The 12,595-nt window shown below is 22.7% G+C and overlaps 1 protein-coding gene and 1 long non-coding RNA gene across 9 annotated transcripts in view; one reads left to right on the top strand and one right to left on the bottom strand.

The window, feature by feature from the left end:
- Frmd5 (FERM domain containing) overlaps positions 1–12,595 on the bottom strand; it is a 60,705-nt gene that overhangs the window by 9,425 nt on the left and 38,685 nt on the right. For 3 of the 8 annotated variants that reach the window (XM_086908491.1, XM_086908495.1, XM_086908496.1), the window contains 5 exons: positions 12,280–12,294; positions 11,072–11,160; positions 8,215–8,441; positions 7,450–7,617; positions 1,464–2,063 (listed from right to left, as the gene is read on the bottom strand). In XM_086908491.1, the coding sequence (XP_086764617.1) occupies positions 1,464–2,063; positions 7,450–7,617; positions 8,215–8,441; positions 11,072–11,160; positions 12,280–12,294 (1,099 nt within the window). The remainder of the gene's footprint in view (positions 1–1,463; positions 2,064–7,449; positions 7,618–8,214; positions 8,442–11,071; positions 11,161–12,279; positions 12,295–12,595) is intronic. The other 5 variants (XM_086908492.1, XM_086908497.1, XM_086908493.1 and 2 more) reach the window with 5 other exon arrangements.
- The window catches only part of LOC147657563 (uncharacterized), a 51,189-nt gene that overhangs the window by 22,258 nt on the left and 16,336 nt on the right, over positions 1–12,595 (top strand). The window lies entirely within an intron of this gene.

Genomic DNA, 12,595 nt, shown 5'->3' with positions numbered 1-12,595 from the left:
ATGTGCCATTTGAATCTCCGAATTCAATTATCTTCAAAATATTATTAATTATTTTAAAAAATATTTCAAATAAAATATATTGTATTTAATACTTCATAATCGTTTATATCACAAATTTCAACTTTTATTATGTGTATTATGTATCTGTATATCGTAAATATAACATACATACAATATATATATATGTCAAATACGTAAATACAAATACATACATATATATATATATATGTCAAAATATCTTTAATTGAAAATTTTATTGCAATTATAAACAATTTGATATATGAAAAAAATATAAAACTCGAAGAAACATGATAATTTAATAAATTAGTACAACAAAAATAATGATTATGAGAGCTTAAAACATAAATTGTTTTTTTGTAATTGTAATATTTTTATAAAGGAATGTTAACAAGAATGTAAAATATTAATAATAATATAATTTAATGAGTTTTACAATTAGTCAAGAATATTTGATAACACGATATTATTTACATACCTCTAAATGAAATCACTGATTAAATCTATAAACATGCAGTGCAGTGTAAAAAAAAACTAATCGTGAAAAGGATCATACTTTTCACTTTTAAATATATTTATATATATATATATTCATGCTTGATGTTATGCAAAAAGAAAGCGAGAAAAAAGAAAAGGAAATTCAATACTATACTGTGTATATTGTGACGCAATAAACAATAAATAATATTTACTGGATGAACGATTAAATAAGAAGAAGACATACAGCGAGAAAAATGGTAGGAGAGTCTTTTCGCGTATATAGGATGTTTCATCTCATTTTGATATTTTGGTTTTTCAATTATTACTCGTATTATTATTCTTACTAAGAAAAAATGTTTCAAATAAAAGTTGAATGCTGTCAAGGTATGTATATTCTGTTATTCATTTTTTTGTGAATGTATAAAGGTCGTATGAAAATTAACTTTTTTTTTTAAATAGAATTATATATTTCTTAATAGATAATCGATGCAAATCAACATTCTACAAAAAAATATTATGATTAAAAATTATTTATTTAAAATATTTCAATTTAGATTTTACAATTTCTTGTATGAATGTGCAAGTAGAATACAGAAAGTATAAAATAAATTTTACAAAATTCAAATTGAAATATTTTTTTTATTTAAGTTAATATGTTTTAAATATATATAATATTTTTAATATTTTTGTATAAAAAATATCGAATTAATAAATCAAAAAATATATAATTTTATTTAGAAAAATTGACTTTTACGCGATTTTTACGCATCCACTTACGAAAAAGCATATATTATAATAATATATCATAATATATTCCCCTTAACATTATTCAAGTTTCGTATGAAAAATTTTTCATTGCAAATAATAATACTGAGAAAAAATCAAGATATCAAAATCAAATGAGACAGCCTGTACGTATGTGTTATTATTTAGTGAATGAAGGAGAAATTCATCGCCTAATTTACCTGTCCTTTCCCGTCGTTTCGTGGCTTCGACTTCGTTTCTAACGTCTTCGACGTCAGTTGTTTCCGATGCAATGTAACCGTTTGCCGTTTTCGTCATGGTTCCGATGCCGCGACATTCAACCTCATTCTCCTGACGAACGAGCATGCTTACCTGCTCGTTGGACCTGCGCAAGATCGTCTTACCGACGGTGTTAGAATCGAACGGACCGTCGTCTATCACTGTTGTGATGATCGTTCCCGAATCGGGTGTCGGGAATACGTAAGTCTCGTTCGCGATCTCTTTACCAGCTTTCAATAACTCCGCCGATATTTTAGAACTCTTTATTATCAAGGCGGTCGATCTGACAACCTTCGGGCTTTTTTCGAAGGTATTTATACGCTGCCTGACGACGTTATCGATGTCACGCCCGATTAATTCCTCCGAGCCTATCACTATTTTTTGACTGTACAACGGTTGAGGTCGGTTCAGCGTGTTCTTGGGACATTTCATTCTAACTTTCGTACGATTTGTGGTGGTGTTGAAAGTGATGGTGGTGGTGGTAGTGGTGGTAGTGGTGGTGTTGTGGGTGGCTCTCACATGCGTATCATTTTCGTCTACTGCTAAACGAACAGAAAAAAAAAAGAAAAGACAAATCAACGATCTAAAAAGCCAAAAAAGCGCTGATTTTAATTGATTAATCTCGTCTTCTATATATATATATACGTTTATTTAGAAAACCGACCGATTTTATCTTGCATATTTAATAATTTATATTTACTATTGTAATCTTGAAATATTGTAATCTTTAACATTTCTAAGTTATACAAAAATGTAAAAAAATTAAAAAACATTAGAAAGGAAAACGAATCAAAGTGAATTTGATATCAGATTACGAAGATTGAAACAAGTAATCGGATCTATTGATTAATTCTGAAAAATCTAGAACAAATTATTGTGATTTATTCTTCCTTCTTATTCTGTAACTAAATATAAACTTTCCTAGATTTGTCTTATTAGCATCTATCCATATATGACGCTAGTGAATTTTATTTCGATCAGTTATTCCCGCAACAATATTCGAAATTTTAGATTAAATTATTATATATAAGAATTATGTAAATTATATATTATTATGCCAAAAATATTTCATTTAAAATTATAACAATGTAAATCATATATAAACCAAAGTAATTCATTAAATATGCGAGATAAATTATTGAATTTCCTCAAATAAATATATCTTTTTCCTTTTTTTTTTTTAAGTAATATATCAAATGAATAATAATATGTTATTTTCATCCGATTCTTATGTATAATTTTGTGTAATACATATAATTTCTCATATTAAAAAATTAGCCGATTATTAAGATTTGATATTTATACGTTTTAATCAATTAATAACAATTTAATTTCCTATCAAAATTAAGAAATATAAAGTTTTAAAAATAATACAATAAAATATATATTTAACTATTAAAGAATACTTTCATGCTTATCTTTCCAATAAATTGGACCTAAAATATTACTTAGGAATTTATTTTTGAATGTAAATCTTGTTATAATGAAATTCAACTAAATTATATTATTGATATAAAATTAGAAAAATATTTTTTAAGAAATTAGAATTTAAAATATTTAACTTTAATCAATTCTATTTAATGAATATTTTAAGTATATAACAATTCTACATTCTGTAAACAATGAATTTCTTAAAATTATAATAAAATAAAAATAAACTAAATTTAACGAATGGAAAATGCTGAGATATGTGAGGATATATTTTGTTTAACATAATAACGAAACTTCGTACGATTAAAGCAAAATATTTTTAATTAAAATACAGTAGTTCCCGAATAATTGATCATGATATAGATTTACTTAACAGAAGAAAGGAAACATTTGTTAAATTTGTTTATAAAATTTTATTAAATGCTATAAATCAAAAGCATTGAATGAAAAACAGACATCATATGAAACGATTGAAATTTTCAATCTAGTTGTAATAATAACAGTAATTTTTTAACTATTATATTTTCTTTTTTAAAATAATTGTAAAATTAATGTAATTTGATATGTACTCATTGAAATTTTTCATATATTTTTATTTTCATATAAATAAGAAAAAAGTTTTAATTGAATAGAATCGTTTATTTTGTTTTCAAATTTATAAATAAATTCAAAGTTGAAGCTGTTTAGATTCATTCATGAATGAAATTCTATTTATATAACAATATATTAATTGTAAAATTAAATGAATACTGAACTTATTAATCTTTTAAAATAATACAATAATATTTTTTTTACATAAAATTTATATAAAAAATACAATATGTTTACTCATATTCCATATTTAAATATAAAAAAAAAAATCTGTAATAAATATATTATCCTTCAAAACTTTTATTAATCCAATATAAATGGAAATCTACGACAAAATTAAAGTATAAATTTAACTTGAAACAATAAATGGTTCAAAAGTTAAAAGTTCATATAACTTTTATTTATAAAAGTTCAGAGTTTCGTTCGATCTCTGGATAAAAGTATTTACACGTCCATTTGAAAGTTTTTTTTATTTTTATAGTTGATTTCAAATAAATATGTTCCTTCGTGAGTAAATGATTTGAAAATTTATTAATTTTAAATATAATACACTTATATCAATGATCAACATTGCATAAAAATAATTTATAATCTTTTCAAATATTATAATATAATTCTTTATAATAAATCATTTACATACGTAATGTCTGTAAAAGGAAATTAAGGATTTAATATTTTTTTCCATCATTATTCCTTTTACCATCCAAATATTATGACTAAATAAAATCATCAAATCCTTCAAATCATTTTAAGTGTACTATTTTCTGCAACTGCGAGCCAGATAGATAAAAATTTGTACAGCAAACAAAATTTTTCTGAAGATTAGCATGTTTTTCGAAACTCAGATTATTTGCGAAGCTAAGCACGCGATGCAAATCTAGTAATGGTTGATAAACACGATTAGTTTCCATTTTCATTATATTTTCTCAATTAACTAGCACTTTCTTTCGTATATTCTTTTCCTTTTCTAGATTGAAAATTTAAAAATTTATTAAATTGTACATTATTATGCTCGAATTTCCTTGAATTTTTTTCAAAAAAGATTGATCATAGTTGTCTAATGATTAATAAACAAAAAGAGATCTGGTATAAATAAAAAAAGATATAATGTTTTCTGCAATATTAAACCTCGAAACATACAATTTTCTCAAATTGAATAAAATATAAAATATATAAAATATATATTTTTATATATATATATATAAATATCAAAAATTGTTAAAAGATCTATGAAATCTATCTCTGAGATCTAAAACGAATAATGTTCAAATACATATATATAATTTATTTTCTTTATATTTTTATATTCAGTATTTCGATATATTATCAATTCAAAGTTAGAAAAAATAATTATAAAGAATAAGAAATTATTATTTCATAAACAAGTAATTATTCTAGTAATTATTGATTCAATTATAAATTATAAGTCTCCATTATAAATCATGTTTTTATTGCATTTATATTCATGAGAAATTATGAATATTCTAGACATTTTCAATATAAAATTCCTTTATTCATAATCTTGCCTTCTTTTATAAAATAAATATATTTCACTAGCTAATTTATTTCTTACCATTTTGTCGATAGCACGTATTTACGATCTATCTGTCTAAAATGTAAGTATATTATAAATAAAATTTAAAAATTAATAAAATTTTAATATCATTTTTCAAGAAAATAATTATATTACGAACAATTGATTCTTTTAATACTTTGGTGATGAATATAATGATAAAATACAATGAAATAAAAACAATTTTGACTTTGAATTTCAAGATTTGATCTTGAACTTCCAAATTTGACTTTGAATTTCAATTTTGCAAGAAGTTTTTTTTGTTAATTATATAATTTTTAAATTGATCTCCGATTTTTTGTTAAATGATCGATTTAAAGATATTCTAAATAATTTAGCTGTGACGAAATTTTCTTTTAGATTTATTTATAAAAATAAGATAAAATAAGATTTAAAAAGAATTTAATAATAAATTTTAAAATAGTTGGCGTCTCTAATCTTCATGTCATTAATAATCATTGAAATTAATAATTATCATTAAAATATTATTAATAATTATAACTATATTATTTCAGTTAATAATTCATTAATAATATAACTTGAAATTTTGATGTATAAATTATTTCTGAAATATATAATATATAAATATTAATATTATATATATTATAAATATTAATATATAAATATAATAAATAAATATATAATAGCATGGGTTATAAATAACCCAAAGTTTAACACGTTTGATACTAAATATTATTGACGTTAAATATTAATCAATTGAGATTTAATATTTTCAATTATCATCAATTATTCAAGATTAAAAAGTTTACTTTTGATGATATAAAATAATAATAAGATCGTTTCCTTTGAAGAAGGAAAATGTAATCACTTATCCAGGAACTATTGTGTACTATTTTTCACGCTTTTACGTTTTTATATTTGTAAATTTACGAAATATTTATTAATAGAATTTCTTTTTTGCTCTTCTTTTATATTTATGTTAAACGAAATCGGATGAAATCAGATTGAATATCTCTGGATGCAAGGCCCTTTTAACATGATAAACAAATTGTTTGAAAAGTCTATTATGAAAAAAAATAAAGAAAGCATAATAAAATTTATAGAAAGAAATAATATGTAAATGTATCAAAAGATTTAAGATTAGTAAAAAATAATCTATTTAAATTAAATCTATTATTATTATATTTACAAATTATAAAATATAAATAATAAATAATTTTTTAAAATAAAATTTTTCTAGTTATTTTAAGTTTTTATTTTGTATTTAATGTTTATTATATTATGAGTAGCTTTTTTTTATTTTTATTAATAAATAAAATTTTATTATATCGTTATTATGAGTAATATAATAAAACATTTATACAAAAACAAAAACAAAATAAAAAAAATTATTAAGAATTAAGTAGAGAGAAATAATAATACAAATATGTATATTAAATAATTTAGTATTTAAAATTCATTCAAAGAAAATATAATAATTAGATGATAATAAACTATATACTATTTTATTAGTATGTGAAACATTTTGCTTAAATTTTCAATTAAAATGAAAAAGAAAACATGATAAAAATATATTTTAAAATGTACATATCAATCAATCTTGTGTTTGTTTTGTCTGGCCTTTCACCCAGATAAAAACACTCATGCAATACCGATTCCTTGAAAATATATCAGAAACAATTATATTCATGCAATCAACATTTGTAACAACAAATGTAATTGGGAAATTATGTTTATCAATTGAATCATGATATTACGGTTTCTTGTGTATTGTGATTACCCAGTTATTACAAACTACAATGATATTTTAACAAAAAAATAAACTTTTCAATCTGAAACATATTAATCATACTTATTTACACATGCGTGTTACAAGTGCATTCCATCGTGACGCATGGTTCCTTTATAAATATTATTTACAGTATAAGAATAAATACAATAGAGAATAAATTTCTCTGAATTGTGAGTGTTATGAATTGTGCATGTATGCAAGCATAGCTTTGATAAAATGTATGCTCAGATAAAAATTATATATTTAATTAGCATTAAAAATAGATTAGATAGTAAGAGAAAGAAGTAATATATTACAATATATAAATATGTTATAAAATATTTAAAATCCGTATTCGCGCCGAATCAAGAGAATAATAAAATCGCTTATACTTATAAAAATGAAATGCGTATTATTCTATGAGAATTAACGTAAAAAAAATGAATTAATAAAAGAATAGAATTAAGAAAATCTGTCGATACGTATCATAAGCCATGCGTCTCGAATCAGCATAAAAATTCAATTCGATAAAAATCCACAAAAAACGATGAAACGAAAATTCCATATAGGTATATTAGAAAAAGATGAGAATATCACTGACCATTGTTTCTTCTGCTATGAATTTCTTGGTCCTCCGAAACAGGTTCTAGCAGTGGCAAAGTATTATCTGGACAGTAAGGCGAACTGAATGGAACGCCAGTACTACCTTCTGACATTCCCGCACCGTCTAAACCTGCGCTATGACAGCTACGTGGCAAACTGGAATATCCTATAAATTTAAAATTTATTAATATTATATTAATATTTCAATATAGACGAATCTCAATAATTGAAAAAAATCCTCAAGTTATTGTCTCATCATATTTATTGATGATATATATATATATATATACTTTAAAGTTTCAATTATAGAGGCCAAAAGTTTGCAAAAATTTAAATTAGATTTTTTATTAGATTATAATTTTAGCTCGTGTTAGATAAAGCGAGATGAAAATAGAGTGAGATGGTGCTGTGACAGAGATAGAATTGTCTCAAAATTTTCATTTAAATTCATGTTATAAGAAATAAAACAACGTTTAAACAATGTATCAAATAATTTGATTTAAAGTAATTTTATATTCTTTAACTTTTATGTGTATGTATGTAAGATATTTACAATGTAAAAGAATAGAATAAAATTTTAATTTTACAGATGGTTTTACTATATTACATGCATATTTATATGTATTTTAAACTGTTTATAAATATATAACTATTGACTCATCTATTTCATTTGCCTCAATTTAATGATTTTATTAAATGATATTATGATTTTAAGATGTATGTTAATATTAACTATGTGTAGATATAAAGAAAAGATACTAACTTATTTCAACAAGATCTTGACTAGGAGTACTAGGGGTTGCTGGCACACTACTAGCTTTTCTTCTAAGACACGTAGTTTGACATCGCTGTATAGGTGGTTCTTCTTTCCGAAGTGGACCCGTTTCTTCTAATACCTCTTTTTCTGTTCTACCAGTATATTTAAATTTTGTACCCCAGGAAAAGATAGATCCACCGCTTACAACCGGTGCATCCGATGCCCTAGGTAATCTAATTAAAACAAAATTTTAAATTAATAAATTAAATTACATTAATAATTTATTTAATTATTATAGATAATCTTTATTTATAATATATATATGGAACTCCATTTATATGAATAATATTTTTCCAATATAATATAATTAGAAATAGTATATTATATCTATAATACAAAATAAATTAATTGCAAAATTGTTTCTATTATAATATTTAATCATTTAGAGAAAATGTGAACGTGTTTTGTATTTTTATATAAAAAAAAGTAAACAAGTAATTCACAATTATGAATGTGAACTACTATTAATTACACGAAAAATTATAACTGGTGGAGGAATTAAATGGATTTTTATTATACAAACAGTCTAGTTATACCAATTTTCTAATAGATTCATATAAATGAAACTCTATTGCATACATTTTTGTACAATATAATCAAATGATTATATTAAGTACAATAAATCATAATAATTCAAATACAATAAATCATAATAATTTATAAACAATGGTTGTAAATTTTAAGAGCATGAAGAGATTGCCTATATTTCTATTTATCTATTTAAACCATTTTTTGAATAATATCATATATTCAAATTAATCTAATAAAATTTAAATTTTTGTTTTTTGTAATAAATTAAATTAATTTACATTCTCTTTGTATCTTTGAAAAATCTAAATTTTTTTCACTAGATTTCATTACATTAATGTAAACATTTGTCAAAATTTATAAATTTTATACTTTTAAAATTGTATACATATAAAGTTTAAAAAAATTCCGGAATAATATATTTATATAGACAACACATCTTAAAATAAAAAATATGATGGAATGCCAAGAATTTGCAACTATACATTTTTATCTGTGATTCAATTTTCATTGCTTTTCAAGAAATACTTTAATAAATTTATTTATAATTTTAACATTGAAATATATAATTTAATAATTCTTGCAAGAAAGAAAAAATTTTACAATAAAATTTAGATCTTGAAGAAAATTGTATAGTTTCATATTCTTGGCACTCTATAACAATTTTTATTTTAAAAAGTGCCATATTAATGTATTAGTTCACAATTTGTTCAAACTTTGCATGCATTTTATTTATAATTGACTGGCCATAAACCGGTCAATAAATTAAATTGAAATTCAAAAATAGATCTTCTGAAGCAACCTTGACACTATGAATATCGCTCAAACTTTCTTACAAAACTAATTATTAATAATATATATTTTCATTTTTATTTTCATTCACTTTCATCCACCATGTTTCTCATAAGTAAATATAAAACACAACGTGCCATATAACATCATGCACTCAAAACCTCCACGTGTTAGCTTCATTTTTAGCATCATCTTTTAATCTCAGTCATTAATGAATCATAGTCATTCCATTGGATATGCACACACAGGCTAAAGACTTTCATATAAAAACTATCATTTTGAACAATTCTTTTCTTTATAAATTATCTATATTATTTTCATCTATTTTTTCCTCAGAAGAAATTTTTCTAATTATAAGATTTATCATTTTTGTAATCACAAAGATCATTTACTTGATCATCAATTGCCATTACATTTTCCAAAAAATGAAATTATGAATTATTATTTTATGTATTTGATAACAGATATTTGCTATTAAGTAAATAATTACATCTATTAAACTCTTAGGTATTAATTAATTTATTAATGATAAAATGCATGGAAAATTACAATCAATCATTAATCGATCATTTCATTTCTAAATATTATAATTATGATCAGATATTGAATTCCACTCAACAAAATGAGAGAATAGATACAACTAGAAAAACAAGACAGATGATGTAATATATTCATTATCAATATAATATGTATATAATATATACTTGATCCTGATTAATATAAATAAAAATTATCTTCATAAAATATCAACATTATATATTCATAAAGTATGAAAAGAATATCAATATTTTCGTGAATGATTTTTGATTCGATACGATATTGTCTTAATAATATTTTATCAAAAAATAATATCAAATACTTAAAATTTTAACACGTATCGATATTGAATCAAAATTTGAATTCAATCTTAATGCTATTTGTGTATAGGAAGGCGGTAAACGATCACTAAGCGATTATTATTGAATATCTTTACTGCATTTCTTTCAAATTACTTCGCTTTTATATTGAAAACAAAAATGATTTTGTAGATTTTTTTTAGAAAAATGCTCTATCGCATAATATCATTGTAATTTCTTTTAAATTTAGTTTTTAAAATAAATGGAAAAATATCAGCAAAAATAGATGTCTTTTCAGCGTCCTTTTAAATTTGATTATTATTTAAACATATTTAAATATTTATAACCTAATGATCAGTCATATTATTTTATTTGAGGAGAGTTCATAAAATCATTTAATATCAAGGATAACTGAATAATTTTATATATATAAATCTATAAAAAAATGCCTATTGAAGATTACAAAAATCGAAAAAAATTGAATAATGTAAATTGGACAATTAAAGATCACATTTCACTAAGATGTAATACAAAATAATTTATAAATATCGAATTTATTTACATATATTGAAATATAATAAAATATAATGCAACGATTATTCATGCCAATACATTAAAAGCTTTTAGCTGAATAACAGCATACATACGTGAAAAATAACATTTGCTCGATGGCGCATCTCCAAACGTGGCGGCAGTTCGATCCCGTGGGACACTTAAACCCAACTGTGTGCTTTTTCTGAAAATGGTTAGGAAACATTGCACTAAAACGTCTACTCTCTCTCTCTCTCTTTCTCTCTCTCTCTATATATATATATATATATACACAAAATGCTAATATTTTCGTGAGATATTTTTGGAAGATCGATTCTAGAAATTAAAAAAAAAAAAAAATAAATGAATAAATAAAATGTAAAAAAATTGGTATTGGTCAATAAAAATTTATTTATTAAATTACGAATAATTAAAGTTTGTATTAGACGGAAATGAGTCAATTTCATCTATCTTTATCTTCATCGAATGCAAATTTAAATTGCTTGCAATTTAATAAATGTGTGTTTTATGTTTGTTTTGCCCTTTAGAATCGATCAAAGATATTCCATGAATATATTAACACTCTGAATATTAATTTCGACAACTACAATATATAGATATTATTCTATCAGGTATGATCGACATAAAAAAAAATAAACAAAAATTTTCGACAAATGCTGACTTTTATCAAATGATAATATGTTTCGATATATAACTATGATATAAAATATTTTAAATAACTATTTCAAATCAAGTGCTACGTTATTACATGTAAGTTACGTTAAAAATTGTAAATATGAACGATTATATTTCACTTACATTTCAATTAACATTGTAATAATAATGATAAGAATATTTAACACTTTTTTACATATTCTATGACTATTATTATACTTTTATGCGATTCAAATATTCGTTCACAATGAAAAAAATCTTGCCTCGCCTTTCTTAATAATTTTTGTCATTCTATTTAAAGCTTCTAAAACACATACAATGTAATAAAGCCGACACACAGAACGATGAATGCTATTAGGAATGTTTGTGAAAAGTAAACGATTATATTTAATGCAGACAATTTCTACATGACAGATGTAAAGTCTACTGTAATTATTTGTTTTTTTTTTTTAATACCGATTTCAGAGACTTCAAACAATTACGCCGTTTCATTGGGATAGCTAATTATCGCACATCTTTCTTGAGACAAAATAATAGATACAATTAATTTTCTCCGCTTTCACACTAATAACCGATCGCTAGACATGTAATTTCCACCTAACGTTGAAAAAACACGAACAATCCGTGGAACTGTTATGAAACGACTCACCTTCGTTCTTACGTCCTGAATAGACCAGCATTGGAAAGTAATAAGATTAGTTGTACTCGTAACAATATCGAACGTATAATATACTACACGTGTAATATGTATAATTGTGTAACAATACAAAAATGTATAAAAATCTTTTTATTAAAGTAAGGACCCGAGGAAAATTTGAAACGTATTAAAACAAATAGTAGAAAATATATGAAATATTTTCGAAAATTAAATACTAAAAAATTATTTTATTTAATATTTAAACAAAGATCAAATATTATTATTTGCAGTTATATATATTCTCCTTTTAATTCAAACGGAATGGACA

This window comes from Apis florea, unplaced genomic scaffold (genome assembly GCF_048593485.1).
Source record: "Apis florea isolate Af1SG1 unplaced genomic scaffold, ASM4859348v1 contig_3078_pilon, whole genome shotgun sequence".
Taxonomy (NCBI): Eukaryota; Metazoa; Arthropoda; class Insecta; order Hymenoptera; family Apidae; genus Apis; species Apis florea.
Note: the sequence above shows the minus strand (reverse complement) of the source record. Positions and strands in the feature narration are given on the sequence as shown.